The sequence below is a fragment of the Lynx canadensis genome, chromosome B1, assembly GCF_007474595.2.
Source record: "Lynx canadensis isolate LIC74 chromosome B1, mLynCan4.pri.v2, whole genome shotgun sequence".
NCBI lineage: Eukaryota > Metazoa > Chordata > Mammalia > Carnivora > Felidae > Lynx > Lynx canadensis.
The window spans coordinates 117248676-117265494 of record NC_044306.2 but is presented as its reverse complement, the minus strand read 5'-3'; the positions used below and the strand labels follow the sequence as shown (position 1 = coordinate 117265494).

Genomic DNA, 16819 nt, shown 5'->3' with positions numbered 1-16819 from the left:
TACAACTCGGTTTCCTTTGCGGTGCCACAATTGTTAAGTGAAAATCATGATATATCATCATTATCTTCTTTTAAAAAAAATATTAAAGCTGCACTTCAACTGTGAGGAGGAAATCATGTTTTGTAACTGATGATGTAACAAGGTCATAATTTGGCAACATTGGTGTGTTCTATTCTTACAGCTGAACACACAGGCACAATTGTTCTAAGTCAGGATTCGTGTGATCTTTGATATCTGGTGGGGTAGTTCTATGTGGCTGGAAGAGAACATGTGTACAGACAGAGAACAAGTTTTTTTTATTGTTAGTCATTGGGTTTGCGGTCTATTCATCTTTCTGGTCATTTTCTCATAGGTGTTCTGATACACAGTTGTAATTTCGACCATGGGCTTTGTGGATGGATCAGAGAAAAAGACAGTGACTTGCACTGGGAACCAGTTAGAGATCCAGCAGGTAAAACCAGTTAATATAGAGCAGTTTGATCCTCTCTGAGGGCCCTAGTTCTGACAATCAAGAACACTGTAACATGCCTCTGTGTTTACCCTCTTTATTCAGTAAAGAAAGATCTCATTTAGCATTTCATATTCCATTTTTTTAAGTGAACTAAACTTGTTAGCAATAAACTAGAATAATATTATGGGAAGACAAGTAGTTCACTAAAAGGCCAGCTAATTTCCCTCACAGAGGATGGTAAGTAAAACATTTAGACTCATTCTAACATATAATTTTCAAGTTATTTATAGTGCCCCATTCCCGAGCATGAAAGAAGTAATATCATGGTACATTAGCCATGGTGGTAGTGCCTAGTTATTTTCTCAATTAGGTCTTTTTAAAGATTTGACACATTGCAGAAAGAGACACTGGAAATTTCTGTGAAGTTGTGAATATTTCTCTGGAAAAAATTTCAGTCTACTTTAGATGCTGGTGAAATTAATTACAAATTACTACCATTTATTCCACAAGAGAATGTTATTAGAAAGGTTGAGTTGGACATAGCTGCTTGGAAAATTAAGACTTTTAAATTGCATGCTTCCTGGGGTGCCTCAGTAGCTCTACAGTAGCAATATAACAGATTTTTTTAAATGAAAATTTGAAGTAAGCTTTTAAAATATGAATATTCAATAAGCTGAAATGGGTTTTTAGATTTCTCTTAGCTATAAAATAAATTTTAGTGATCCCACCCGCCTGCCTCCCGCAAACACTCTTCTCATTTAAGGTGACTCTGAGCAAGACGTTATCTGTTTGTTTATTTTTGAGAGAGTTGGAATAAGAGCAGGGGAGGGGGCAGAGAGAGAATCCCAAGCAGGCTCCTTGCTGTTAGCACAGAGTCCCACATGGGGCCAGATCCCACAAACCTCTAGATCATGACCTGAGCCGAAACCAAGAGTCAGATGCTCAACCGACTGAGCCACCCAGGCACCCCAGGGCATGACGTTATTATTAATGTCACAAATATCTGTGAATAAGAGAGAAACCATGTATTTAATATCTACTGTAGTCCTGACTCATTTATCATCTCATTGGTTCTATTTAATTTACTCTTATCCTATCAAGCAGGTAATATTGTCCTGTTTCACAAAGGAGATCCTGAGGCCCAGCGGTGGTATACATTTCCTCAGGCCACAAAGCTAAACAAGGGACTTCCCCTCCAGGTGTCCCTATACTTCCTGTGGCCTCAGCCTTCTCCGGCAGGTGCACTGTCTATGATCAGCAGATGTCAGGACTGTAGGTTTGACTGACCACTGACCTGAAGTAGTTTGCTACAGGATGAGGGAGCTTTAGCAGTCATGTGTGACAGGCTGGTACACACCGTTCATGGCCGTAACGAGTAACTCTTTCAAGTAAGGTACATTGTGAGAATAATTCATGCTAAACTCAGAAGAATTCATTATACTTTCATGTAGGCATCCTATGTAGAAAATCTATGTAAAATACTTGATTTTCAGAATTAAAATACTAAATTGGTTCTAAAGCATAGTATTTAAACACTTTTTATTAGTCATTACCTATGTTGATGTTTAAATTTGTTGTGCCCCAAATTCCACTTGCCCTCTGAGAGAGAGGATTGGAAATTAGAATGGTAGACAAAAACGTTTGGAATGGCCATTTGGCTATGACAGAACAGAACAAACTGAAAGGAAGTGATGGCTGTTTGGGTGACTGGGTAGCTCTTGATGATTGATTCTGGCCCCTGGAGGATGAGCTTCTGGGGTTGCTCCAGGTTTTACCAATTTGGATGAATTGGATCTTGAACTTGCATATTGAAGGCATACCAGTCAAACGGAGTAGAATGACTCAGAGCCCAAGGAGAAAGTGGCAGTGTGTGCTGAAAAAAATTAGCTCTAAAACATTAGATCAATAGGCGATATTTAAGAGGGTGAAATATGTGGAGAGTGAGTGCAAGGTATGGCTCATGGTCTAGAAACCAACTACACACGTGTGGGAAGGGGAGGAAGTGCCTTAGTGTAAACAGATTCTAGGGGTCAGATGAAAACTTCAGGAAATGTTGAAAATTAGGAACTTTTTATTGTTCCAAGGAAGGAGACAGGGAGCTAGCTCTCAAGGCACTGTCTCCCCATGGGGTTAGTACAGGAAGCTTTCATTCAGTGTATTAGGGGGAAGGGGCAGGAGGCTTGCATAGGCATTTTTTGGTTCAACTGTGCACACCTAGCATGTAGGCATGCGGGTGCATACATCGTATATTCAAAAGATGGCATAAAACTGCCCCTAGGAAGAAATCTTAGTATTATAATGAGCTGCAGGTAACTTCAGGACAATCAGGGGGAGCTTCTCAGGCCCTCATCTCCAGTCTAGCTCAGACTGGCTCACGTAAGGGGCCAGCAGGTAAAACATGTTCCTTCTCTGCTTTTGTCCCTTCCCTCCTCCCTTCTGTTGATAGCTAGGATGCACAGGGAAGTTACTCAAATAAGAGAGGTGAAAGCCTTTTTGAGTGGAATCTGTGTCATCACTGTCATTTCCATAGACATAGGATATTTTTTCCAGAGTGGAAAATCCACTTTGGTGGGTTCTTTCTCACCTGAAAAGAATAGAGATAATTGTAGGTCACTCATAAGAAATGACCTAGATGGAAAGGTAGCTTGAAGCCTATGGGAAACAAGTGAAGAACCAAAATGTCTAGCTTGGGGAAGAAGTGATGGAGCAAGACTGCTTTTCAAATACTTGACCAACAACAAGGGGATGAGAAGTCAGATCAGTAGGTAAAAGCTACAGGAAGATCAGTTTTGGTTCACTCTCGGAACTTTGCAATCAACAGAGCTGTCTAAAAAGAACAGAATGACATGGAAATAGGGAGGTCTCCCCTGGTGGAGGTGTTTGGGTGACATACAGCAAGAGGTTGTTTTGAGCAGTGGATAAGGGTTGAATTAGAAAACCTCATACACAGCCTCCAAGAGCCTCTGACTCAGATTCGAATGCCCCCAGGTCATCCCAAAGAGATGACTGAGCAGCAGGGCCCTGGCTTGGAAAGTGGACGGAAGACCAAAGGGTGGCAGAGTGAAAGAAGGGATAGCAGTGTGTGGCATATGTCATGGTGGAATTGTAGACAAAATTTTTAGAATATGTTGGGAAAATCTAACCAAATACTGATGGAAATACTAGTAAAGCTTAGTATGAAAAATGCCTATTTTTCTTCTAGGAAGTTCAGGGGTGTGAGTGTGTGTGTATCACAAGCTAAGACCAGAGCAGAATATAACCAATTTAATAAATGATTCCTTTGTATTGCCTAATTACCAAGCTTATTGTTTACTTGCTTCTATCTAGATTATGCCATTTGTAAAGGAATATATATTTGGATTTCCACAGTTACGACTGATTTTAATGTGCATTTCTTATGCAAGATCCAGATCTGCAGATATTCTCATATGCTAATATCTCTAAGAAAACCCTCAATTAAAACACACTTACAACTTTGAGAAACAGCTGCAAAGTAAATTCATTTGCTGGCTCTTCTTCCTGGTGCTCATTAGGTTTTGTTTATCACATTCAGTCTTCAACCTAATTGTGAGATAGTAGAATTAATACATGCCTCTAAGGGACAGTGAAGATTGTGCTGCTGACTGATGTGATGTGCTGCAGGCATGTGGCTGTGGCCCTGAAGACACACCCTTCTGTAAATGTCAAGGCTTGACCCCGGGATGGGGGTGGGGGCTTTTCCTGAAACCCCAATCTCTGGGGATCAGGGTTAAAGGAAGCTGACTCAATGCTCTACTACTGATCACTACTCACTTAAATATATAGCAAGTAAGCCAGCATGTACATGCAAGCGTGTCTGTTGCAGCATTAAATATTATTTTGAAATACACAAACATGGAAAAACAAATCAACAGTGAAAATACAAGCTCCCTCTCCCAGCCCTGGCTCCCAGTTACCCTCTCCAGATGCAACTAGTTTCTTGCTTATCTTTCCAGAGGGATCTTTTTCTTTCTTTTTTTTTTTTTTTTAATTTTTTTTTTCAACGTTTATTTATTTTTGGGACAGAGAGAGACAGAGCATGAACGGGGGAGGGGCAGAGAGAGAGGGAGACACAGAATCGGAAACAGGCTCCAGGCTCTGAGCCATCAGCCCAGAGCCTGACGCAGGGCTCGAACTCCCGGACCGCGAGATCGTGACCTGGCTGAAGTCGGACGCTTAACCGACTGCGCCACCCAGGTGCCCCCAGAGGGATCTTTTTCTACACAACAGCATCTTGCTTTTGTCATTTGAAGATACTGTCCTTTCGTTTTTTTAATGTCTTATTTTTGAGACAGCCAGTGAGTACGCATGAGCCGGGAGGGGCAAAGAGAGGGGGAGACAGAGGATCCAAAGTAGGGCTCAGTTCTGGCAGCAGAGAGCCCGAGGTAGGGCTTGAACTCATACTGTGAGCTTAAGACCTGAGCCAAAGTCGAATGCTTAACTGACTGAGCCACTCAGGTACCCCAGAAGATACTGTCTTTGAAGAGTTTAGAGGCACATGGACTTTGAAGCCCAAAGGCTTGGGCTGAAACCCAGTGCCACTACTCACTAGCTTTGACTTGGAGCAAGTTATTTAAGTGGAGATGGTAATATCTATTAAACATATGTAAAATATTTAAAGCAGTGCCTGGCCCACAGTTACCAATAAAACAGTATTAGCTATTGTTGAAGATTGTCCTGTAAACGGAACACCCTTATTCTTATTTATGGCTGTTAACTCCATTCCTTCTTCGATGTACCACACTGTATTTAACCAGCCATCCACTGAGGCACATTTCAGCAGAACAGTGCTCCAGTGAAGATTGTCCATGTATCATTTCATATACGCTTGAATATATCTGTAGGATAAATTCCTAAATTGGAATGGCTAGGTCAGAGGGAATTAGCATTTTGAATTTTGATAAGTTCTCAAAATTGCCCTTCATAAGAATTGTAGCAATTTATGCTTCTGCCAATAATATTTAAGAACCATTCCCAATAGATCTTATCCAACTATTTTTTTTTTTAAGGTTGAGAGAGAGCACGTGCACGCAGGGGAAGAGCAGAGAGAGAGGGTTAGAGAGAATTCTAAGGCCCCCACACTGTCAGTGTGAATCCCGATGGGGCTCTCGATCCCACAAACCGTGAGATCACAACCTGAGCCAAAAATCAAGAGCGGGACACTTACCTGACTGAGCCACCCAGCTGCCCCTAAATTATTTTTATCCTTGCCAAATTTAAATGTGACAAGGCCTCCCCTTTTAATTTGACTTTCTCTTATAGGAAAAGATGGACAACTTTTCACAGGATTTAAGTAATTTTTTTTCTATGATGCCCTTTATTTTGTGCATGTTTGATTTGTAAAGCTCTTTAGATAAAAAGGGAACTTGGTTCTTTTTATGTTTTTCAGATTTTTTTTTTTGCTCATCTTACTGTTTTGTGCTATTTTTATCTTAAAAGTAAAAATTTGGAGGGCGTTTGCTATGATGAGCACGGGTGTAAGTGATGAATCACTGAAGTCTACTCCTGAAACTAATACTGTATGTTAACTAACTAGAATTTAAATAAAAACTTGAAATTACAAAAAAAAACTTTTAAATAAAAATTTGGAACTTAAATGTTCTTCACGAAGAAACTGGCTAAATTATTAATGGCATGCTTGGAGCTATGAAGAATGTCTATTTGCTGACATAGAAAAATGGCTAATATATTTCATGAAAAAAAGGAAGTTACCACACTGGGAAAATGTTTATACTCATGTGCATTAGCATTCATATATCTCCATAGGACAATGTTCAGAAGTTAAAATGTTAGTAATTATCTCTGGCTTTTGAGATCATGGCTTATTTAAATTTTCTCTATGCTTTTGTACTTCTGTTTTTCCTACAGTGGGCATTACTGTATTACTTCTGTTTAAAAAACAAAAAATTGGAGTGCCTGGGTGGCTCAGTCAGTTCAGTGTCTGACTTTGGCTCAGGTCACGATCTCACCGTTCATGAGTTCGAGCCCTGCATGGGGCTCTGTGCTGACAGCTTAGAGCCTGGAGCCTACTTCAGATTCTGTGTCTCCCCCTCGCTCTACCCCTCCCCTGCTCATGCTCTGTGTCTCTCTCAATAATAAACGTTAAAATTTTTTTTTAAAAACAAAAAATTAAGCCCTTTGTATTTGAGAGGTAAATCCCAGCAAACTGTAATGATCTTAGTTGTCTAGCTGGGCTGGTTTCTCAGCAAGGCCATGATGTATAAGTAAAACTGCCAAACTCCCCCTCATTTTCTTTTGGCCACACAATTAATAGGTAAGGTAATGGACATTATGTTGTTGTCTTTGTAAATTGAAGTTGTAAAGGCACAAACCAGTGTAGAGTTACAAATAAGTACATTCAATTTTATCGCCTAACTTTCTGGCAAGTTCTGCAGCATTTATTGTTTCTCAAAAAAAAAACAAAAAACAAAAAACAGACACTTTCGATACTATAATGCTTTAAACTGAAACCATGAAAGTGCCTAATATAGTTTTATATTTAAACCAGTATTTTGGAATCAGAAGTGAAATTTTTATCTAATAGGTAACTTGTTTGAAGCACGAGATGCATTTTTCCCTTAGCTACCACCGCACCCTGTTAACATTTCCTTTTAAAAAGGGAAAGAATCCTTTAACGTAAAACAAAAACCTGGTTCCCCCAGAGCAACTCTATAGAGGAAGAGTAGTGGTGGCCTCGCTCATCACTCACCGTGATTTACGCTGTAGCTTTAAATACCTGTGCAAAAGGACTAGTTGACTCTCGTCAGGATGTTGTGGTTTGCCTGCAGTGTCTGGCATAGAGATATTAGCGAACATTCCACAGGGTCTTAAGGTAATCCTTGTTTTCTTAAAACTTGCAGGTTAACTGTAATAACCTTATATCTTAGTCTTAACCCAAATACCTGTGATGATTCAAAGCTGACTTACAGGGAGACATGTAAGCCCCAGCTAAATGTTTTGGCCCCAAATATTGTTTGGATTAATTTGGCAAGGCACAGGGACAGGAGGAAAAGAAATATGTGTGTGTTCGCTGAGTCAAGTACATGCCTCAAAGACCTATTTCCCCTCAGGTTTTTGCTGTGTTCTTGGAATATCATTTATTCAACACATGACCTCAAAGCCCTACCATGTGGCAGGAATGTAAAATGGGGTGGTTTGGGGGAAAGGTTGGTCCTGACATCAATGAGTTCACGGTCTGCTGGGGGACAGAAACCCGTAAACCAGGGATTTCAGTCTGAGAGCAGCAGGCGCTGCATAGGAGGCCAGGCAGTTCTGAGCGCAAAGTGTTTCCCTGCCCCTCACTGGCTAGACGACCCCTTGGGTGCCCTCACCTCTCCAAGCCTTAGTTTTTGCAGGTGCACAACAAGCCAAATTCATGTTCACTTCAGAGACCAGTTAGCAGGGCTGAAGGTGTTCCCTTTAAAGAGCCTGGCACCGGGAAGTATATGCTAGTCGCCTATTTGGTCCTTTGAATGCTCAGAGGGAACTTAGTAGAGCAGTCACTTGAAGAATAGGACATCCCCCAAATAATCTTGTCTTACACAGATTAAGCATAAGAAAGAAAGGATGGTTTATCTTTTAACTGAGAAATCAGTAGTGTCTCTACCAAAACAGGTACATGTGGTCAGCATTCCAACCACGTATTTCTTACGGACAAATCAGTGCTGAAACACAGGGTTGTTTTTCAGTTGGCTGTAATAAAACAGCTGGTGGGGGATGTCACTTGTATATGGACTGTTTGCAAATACTACTTGCAACTTTCCCTCTCTTGGGAAGCAATACCCCCCCACTTCACTGCTCCTTAAACTACCCGCCCCCCACTATTGTGGTTACTCTAACAATAGGGGGAAGCAAACTCTGTAGCCCTAGGGATCTGAGGACATCATCAGACTGATTTGTCCAAATTGAAAGTGTTTATTAATTTGTGTACATGTAAATGTAATAAACATTATATATATTATGTATCATGTTACAGATTTGCTTTGATATAAACATGTCTTAAGCTACTTACCTACAAAAAAAAATTGATGCTCCAGGAAGATGTAGAGGTTTCCAGAACACCTCTGCATCTTCCTGGGATTAGACATACTCCCATGTAAGAAAAACAGCAAAACTGACCTTTGCAAAGGACCCTTCTTGCTTTAGAGATTAAAAAAAAAAAAAAAGTGGAGAGAAGAGAGAATAAACAGATCCAGTGCCCCTTTAGATCACCGTCTGCTCTGCTGCCTGGAGGTTAATTATCCACATAGAAAATTCTCCTTGACAATTTAGAGCCAGCCAGCCAGCCAGCTTGACAACATAATCAGACACTGGTGAAGATCAGGAGATGGGGAGCTTGTGTCTTCCCGTGTATGTCTGCTCATACTCAGCAGGAAATATTCATGGTGTTAGGATTACTAATTATCTATCGTGTCCTTGCCATAATTTGTACTCTCCAGGAGCCAAGTATTTTCTCTAAACACAAACCATAGAATTTAAAGTAGGCATAGAAATAAGATCCCCCTCCCCACCCCTGCAAATGTGGAATTCTGTACAAGGGACTATCCCAGTTTGCAGTTTCTGCAAAGTCAATCTTACTTAAGTTTCGCCATCCATGCTGTCTGTGCTAGAAAGGGATGTCGGCACGTACACACACAGCCCTGCTTTTCCCATTCCAGGTGGACAATATCTGACAGTCTCGGGAGCCAAAGGCCCAGGGGGAAAAGCCGCTCGCTTGGTGCTACCTCTCGGCCACCTCATGCATTCAGGGGACCTGTGCCTGTCGTTCAGGCACAAGGTGACTGGGCTGCACTCCGGCACGCTCCAGGTGTTTGTGAGAAAACACGGTGCCCACGGAGCAGCCCTGTGGGGAAGAAATGGTGGCCGTGGCTGGAGGCACACACAGATCACCTTGCGAGGGGCTGACGTCAAGAGCGTAAGTAGAACCGCGAAGGAGGCAGAGCCTGGGAAGTTTTCCTTTCAGAGGAGAACTGTAGGATCTGAATCTGAAGCAGCCTTGTTCTCTTCATTAATTCAGGCACAAAGCTTTGTTTTTCTGGGTATGAGAGCTCCGTTCATTCATTGCCTCTTCCTTTAATCCCTTTTGCTGCTGCTTATGTTCTTCGTTGCAACCTCTGATCACTGCCACTCTCCCCCCAGCCTTGGTGAAAATCCCCTATTTTTAGTGAAGAAAATTCAGGAATCGAAAAGGAAAAAAAAGAAGTTAACAGCAACTTGAAAGGGCAGAGGGGGTGAGCTTAACTGTTGCTGCTTTTCCTTTTTCTTCAACTCCTTTATTTTTCAGAGTTAACCTAAAGTGTTTCTTTTTTCTTTTTTGAAGTATTTCTTTAAAGTCTTTTTTTTTTCCCCCTTTGCCTCAGAAATCATAGTTAAACAGCCTTGGGTGGGAACCCGGAACAATATGCTTGGGAAGTCCTATTCAGGAGAGGATGTGGGAAAAGCTTTGAGTATGTAAGTTTTATCTTAAGTAATCAAGTCATAGGTGGCAATAAGATGCACTATAGCATCCCGCCGAAATAATGTTTTTGGAGGAGCATCTTTATGCTCCTATTCATAAACCTTGCTATTAGGAGATTATGCGTAGGTGACCACAGATACAGTTTCGAGAAACTACGTTAAAAGGGATAGACTCCATTTATATAAGCTTTTATCAGTCTTAGATTTATTGTACTCTTTGAAAAAAAGTGTAACATTGTCTGGAAAAAAAAAAAGGCATTTCAGATCCTAGCACAGGAAGGTTTCTGTTTTTAAAGAAGCAAGGATGATCTACAGAAGATAAAATACAAGAAAGTTTTTGTTCTTTACGTAGGTAAAACAACACTGTGATTTCAGTGTGGTGTTTGGTCTGAGTCCATTTTAGGCCAACAAAGTCAGCCTAACCCAAGGAGGAAATAGCAAACGTCCACGATAGGCGGCATGATTATGATCTTCCAGAGTTTTGCCTCTTATTTCTACATCTTTATATCTGTCTCATTTACTTCTGTCCTTGGTAATCTTTCACAAAGTGTCCGCTTCATAAACATTCCTAAACTGAAGTAGTCTGTCATTCAGAATGGCTTTTTAAAGAGTGACATGTGTCTGATTAACAGTTTACTCATGATTTCAGTTTCTACCAAAAGGCAAGCCTCAGGTGACCCTGGCTATGTTCTAGTCTTTCCTTCTGTCGAGTAAGTTTACTGTTTGGTTTTGGGGGAACGTTTGCCTTTATTTTGTGAAACGAATGGGCATTGGGAAGGGGCAGAGGAGGCTTGACTGGTGTGTGCATTCTCTCCCTAGGTCATCTTCAGAGGTGAAAAAAGGCGTGGCCACACTGGGGAGATTGGATTGGATGATGTGAGCCTGAGAAAAGGCCACTGCTCTGAAGAACGCGAGCAACTCCCGAACTAGCAATGAACTCCCCCTGTGGCTCTTTTCTTTTTCCAATCTTCACCTCCTGTCCTCTCCTCCCTCTTATCAGGCCTAGGAGAAGAATGGGTCAGTGGGTCAAGAGAAAGTCTGGTGGGTGACCCACACCTTGCTGGCCTGCTTTTGTGCAATTCCAGTGAATAGTGACACCCTCCTTGGAATATAGGGGGCACCTGTAGACACATCCAAGCCAGCTTTCGGTGTTGCTTTCCATCCTGTGTCTTTTTTGGGAAGGGCCCTGGCATGTGACCTGTGCCATCGTTCCTTCTGGTTACAGGTGTTCCTAGTAGCAAACCATGGGAGAAGTTTTCAAAGGAAATCTGTGCAAATGGCCATTCTGTTATCTGTTCAGTGTTGTACCATGAGTAGTATTGACTTCCCCTAAGAGATGTTGTACAATGTGCTTGTGAAATTGGTTTCTCCCCTTGGCTTGTTAGCTCTGGCCTGACCTGAACTCTGACTTTTACTGCCATTCACTTTATAAAAGAAGGGTGTGTAACTTATCAAGATGCATTTATTCTCATTATCTGTATTTTTCTTTTAAAGACATGACGTAGAATGGACACGTAATCCCTCGTTAGTAGTATTGTGTTTCGTGTAAATGTGCTATTGATATTAAGTAGTTACGTGTTCCTAATATATACAGACTCTAGTTGCAAGGGAAAAGGCAGCTTGCGAGCTCTTGAATTAAAAAATACCTGGTGAAATGTCATCCAGTTCCATGACCTTATTTTGGCAGCAAGAGAAAATTGGAAGAGATGTCAGGTGTGGTAGTGGAGGGATGAATTTTTTCATGGCCTTGAGTTTGATCACGATACAGGATAGCGAACCATTCATGTGGACAAGAAGCTGAAGTTTACATATAAAACTCTCACTGTTCCAGGGTATACTTTAAAACCAACAGGTTTTTACCATAATAACATGGCTCTCTTTGGTAATCAGTAAAACATGTTGTAAAAGTTCTGGTTGTTTCAGAGAAAAGATCCTGTTTATGGAAGGGTGAGGGGAAGTGTGGGGGAAGCTCCGTTGGGACAGATTTTCATACAGGTTTTAGATCCGCATACATGGAGGCAGGTCTAGCTCCTTCCTAACGTATGTGCCGTCTTGTCAGAAGGGGTCAGGGAGCAGGTCCTGTGCCTGGACGCATTGATGTGTTGGAATGGGACTCACGCACACATTAGAGCAATAAAATCTGGGAACCCCCCCCCACCCAACCACATTTCCTCCCTGCCGATTTTACCTATGTATGAAAAAAATACCTAACTTTTAAAAGGCAACTTAGTCCTGAGACTTTTACTTCATTCCTGATTAAGTAATCAAAATATTCTCTGCTGTTTTTGCCAGGAATCACAAAGATGATTAAAGGGTTGGAAAAAAAGATCTATGATGAAAAATTAAAGGAACTGGGATTATCCAGCGTGGAGAAGAGAAGACTGAGGGGCAAACCATTGCTGGTTTTCAAGTGTATGAATGGTTGGTACAGAGAGGATGGTGACCAGCTGTTCTCCATATGCGATAAGAATAGAACAAGAGGAAACAGGCCTAGACTGGAGTGTGAGGGGGCATTTCCTGGCAGGGACAATTGTTAAATTAGAATCCTTTGTTAAAAAAAAAAAGTTAATCTCTCTCCCTCTCCTCTTTCTCTCCCTCTCCCTGTCTCTCTTCTTTCTCTCCTTCTCTTTTCTCTTTCTCCCTCACCCTCTTCGAAGGTTTAAAAATAGATAAAAATGTGTTTATTTAAGATGGTTAAAGATGTTCTTACATCAAGATAGAGTGACAGATTACAGAATCTTCCAAAAGCTGTTTTGATCCTATTACTAGGTAATGAAAATCTTCGGAACTTAGTCATTCGGATGAGGCCAAGGTCTAATTTAGGCATTTACCTCTTAGCCTTCCAATGGAGGAGAATCAAAAGGGGGAAAAAAACCCATCAAATGGGGAGCTCACTGAAAGATCTCTCCCTTTATGGCAAACCTAACAGGATTAAAACAGTAAAATATCTGTCCATCATACTCCTTTAAGAATATTGTTTTTTGTTTTTGGTTTTGGTTTTTTTTTCCCTATCTCAATGATGTCCTAATGTGGTAGGGTTCATTTCTTTTTTTGGTAAAAGTATAACCCTTTCACCTGTTCAGTGGATGATAGTTCAGGTTTTTAAAGAGACCATAGCAAGGAACAGAGGCTAGAGAGTTGTTTTTTGTTTTGTTTTGTTTTGGTTTTTAATCTGGTGCATTCTCTCTGCAATGTGTGTGACAAATTGGCCACTGAGAGAGAGTGCTATGCTATGCTCAACACCAGTTTCAGGATCCTTGCTTCACCCAGCCACTATAATTCAGTTTCGTTTGTCAATGGGAATCTCCCAAGTTCCACAAATTTACCTATTTTTCCACAAAAAAAAAAAAATTACCAACAGAGTATCTTTAGTCATTTCACTTGGTGAAGGCAGGATAGGAGCAGGGATGTAAATCTGTGAGCCTTTGAATAGGGGCCATATGGTATGGCTTTAGATCCATTTTTAATGATTCATTTCCTTTGTGGTCATTTAACTGCACAAGTGAAGAGGAAAGGGGGAAATAATTGAAAATGTCACTTTTAGGTGCCAATAATGGATTGCACTAAACTGACAGAAGTTATCCAAAGTACTGTATAACATCTTGTTTATTATTTAATGTTTTCTAAAGTGAAAAATGTTAGTGGTTTTCCAAACAGCCAAATAAAAATAATTCTTTGTAAATAAAAGCACTGTTAATGATACCTATTGTCTGTTATTGTTTGAGTTTTGTTTTGTTTTTAGTCGGGAGAATACTGGAGTAGTCTGAGGTTTCACGAAGGCCATCTATCGTAGAACCCCTCTTACTGCTTGGAAGTGACCCACATCGGGATGCTTTCTAGGCTATGAACTAGGAGACCCTCTTCATCAGCATGCACAGGGCACGTCATACCTTAGCAAATTGCTTTAGTTACATTCCCTTGTATCTCACTTCAACATTAGCCTCAAGTCCTTTTATAGGAAGGCAGGATAAACTAGAATATATCAATATATAGGAATTAGAAGTAAAAAGCCTTTTTTTTTTTTTTTACTAGTGTTGGTTTTGTTAGTTTATGGTAGTTTACTTGTATTCCAATAACCTTTCCTGATGGAGAAAACAACTATAAGGAAACAAAACTAAGGACATCATTCAGGATTAAAAGTTTTCCTGACAAGGTAATGAACCCCCATCCTGGCACTGCAAACTGTAATGAGGGACAGTCCTGGGGGCCCCTCAACAAATTCCCCTGTTGCAGGACAAAGAGGAAAATCTGGCATTTAAAAGAGCCACTAGCAGGGGTGCCTGGGTGGCTCAGTCAGTTGAAGCGTCTGGCTCTTGATTTCAGCTCAGGTCTTGATCTCCTAGTCTGTGGGATCGAGCCCCAGGTCAGGCTCTGCACAGACAACACAGAGCCTGCTTGGGATTCTCGATCTCCCTCTCTCTGCCCCTCCCCTGTTCGTGCTCGCTTGCTCTCTGTCTCTCTCAAACTTAAAGAGCAATTAGTATACAAAAGATCCAGCCCTAGACGAGGATGTGGAGAAGAGGGAACCCTCTGAAACTATTGGTGGGAATGCAAAATGGTGCAGCCGCTCTGGAAAACAGTATGGAGCTTCCTCAGAAAGTTAAAAATAGAACTACCCTATGATCCAGCAATTGCACTACTAGGTTATTTACCCAAAGAATACAAAAGTACTAACTTGAAGGGATACATGCACCCTAATATTTATAGCAGCATTATCAACAATAGCCAAATTATGGAAAGAGCCCAGATGTTTATAGACAAATGAGTGGATGAAGATGTGGTATGTATATACAATGGAATATTATTCAGCCATAAAATAATGAACTCTTGGTACTTGCAATGACATGGATGGAGCTAGACTGTATGATGCTAAGTGAAATAAATCAGAGAAAGACAAATACCATATGATTTTAGTCATAGGTGGAATTTAAGAAAAACCATGGGGGGAGAAAAGAGGAGGTGGGGAGGATGGATGAAATAGGTGATGGGGATTAAGGAGGGCACTTGTGATGAGCACTGGGTGATGTATGGAAACACTGAATCACTAAATTGTACACCCAAAACTATTACACTGTATATTAACTAACTAGAACTAAAAAAGAAAAGAAAAATAACAGAAGATCCAGCCTTAGAAAGCTGCCAAATGGTGGGAGAACTACTGAAAGTCTCGGGGCAGGTCAGGGCATGGCTAACATTCCTCATTCACATTGATAGCATGGATGAATGCAGTCCAGGTGCCCAAGCCAGCTTACCACCTCAGGGGCCCTGGGCCCCTAGCCCACCCCAGCCCCAGCAGTCCCACTGAGGCAGCCCTAGCACAGCACACACCGAGACACCCCTGGTCAGCATTCACTACAGCCCCAGCTGTTTCACCAAAGTAACAGGCAAAACGTACCCCAGAATACTCCAGACCCATACAGCATTGGCCCCAGACCGCTTGCTAGGATGGCCCTATGCATTGAGCACCCAGGACCCTGTACCCCATACCTTACCTCAGCTCCAGCTGCTCAGGCAGGGAGCTCTCTCTGCAAAAGGCCTCAGGACACACTGGCTTATACCCACTTCAGGTTCAGCCGTCCTGCCAGGGAACCCTCTGTGTGGAGAGCCCTGGGACTTCCCCCAGCCCATGACTTCAGCTCTGGCCATCCCACCAGGGCAGCTCCAGCACAAAGTGCCCCGGGACCCCCAGCTCATGCCAGCCACAGTTCAAGCCAGCCAAACTTGCTAAGCATATACAGTCTACACAGAGAATGACCATACACAAACCATTCCTTCAAGTTTAGAAGTAGCTATTCTGCCTAACTTCTAGAAACAAACACAGAAAGTCAAGCAAAATGTAGAGATAGAGAAATATGCTCCAAATGAAAAAACAAGACACCCCCCCACCACACACACACCGCTCATGCTCTCTCTCTCAAAAACAAACGTTTAAAAAATTTTTAAGTGCAGAGCCTGTTTGAGATTCTCTCTCTCCTTCTCTCTCTGCCTCTCTCCTGCTCACACTTTCTCTGTGTCTCTCAAGATAAACTTATAAAAAAGGCAGAGACAAATACCGTGATTCCACTTATATGTATACTCTAGAAAACAAGTGAATAAACAAACCAAAAGCAGAATCGGACTCGTAAATACAGAGAAGTGATGGTTGCCAGAGGAAAGGTGGGGATGGGCAAAGTGGGTGAAGGGGAGTGGGAGATACAGACTCCCAGTCATGAAATGAAGAAGTCGTAGAGATAAAATTACTGAATGTCGAATATAGGCAATGGTATTCTAATAGTGTTGCATGGTGACAGATGGTAGGTATATTGTGATGAGCATAGCATAGGATATAGAATTGTCAAATCATTGTTGTATACCTGAAACTAATGTAACATTGTGTTTCAACTATACTTGTCTTAAAAAAAAATCAGCAAAAAATTCATTCTGCAGAATTATAAAAAATGTGCCCAATGGCTTCTTTCTTTCCAATATGCAGAGAACCCTTATCAGCTGAGGAACTCAAATTTTAGACAAGTACATACTTTAGCAAAAGGGAAAGAAAAACGACAGTTTCCTTGTCTCAGAGATATTTCCTGATTTCAGAGATCCTTCCTAATCATCCCTAGGAGATCCAAAAAAATCTCAGGTCTTCTGAGTAGGTTAACTAAGAAGATAAACCTCTTGCAAAACCTATTTGAGGTGAGGGTTGGAGGAAGCAGGTAAGTATGAGATTCCAGGGTCCACTTCACTGATTTTCTGGACAGATTTGATAGCACTTAACTATGTGTGTGACTGTGGTGTACAACAGGAAGCAGACTTCCCCTATGGGTTTGTAATCTAGAGATGAAGGTGGACATTTTTCAAGTCATATATAATAAATGCAAAACTACTATTCTGAAAAGTAGTATATGGTACCTT

The 16819-nt window shown here is 41.4% G+C and overlaps 1 protein-coding gene across 4 annotated transcripts in view; it reads left to right on the top strand.

Moving 5' to 3' along the window:
* Positions 1-13627, top strand: part of NPNT (nephronectin) — an 83206-nt gene extending 69579 nt beyond the window's left edge. For 3 of the 4 annotated variants that reach the window (XM_030313319.1, XM_030313318.1, XM_030313320.1), the window contains 3 exons: positions 353-451; positions 9127-9383; positions 10745-11585. In XM_030313319.1, the coding sequence (XP_030169179.1) occupies positions 353-451; positions 9127-9383; positions 10745-10855 (467 nt within the window). In that variant the 3' untranslated portion in view covers positions 10856-11585. Of the gene's footprint in view, positions 1-352; positions 452-9126; positions 9384-10744 lie in introns of all 4 variants that reach the window. The other variant, XM_030313321.2, reaches the window with a different exon arrangement.
* Positions 13628-16819: the final 3192 nt, after the last annotated feature.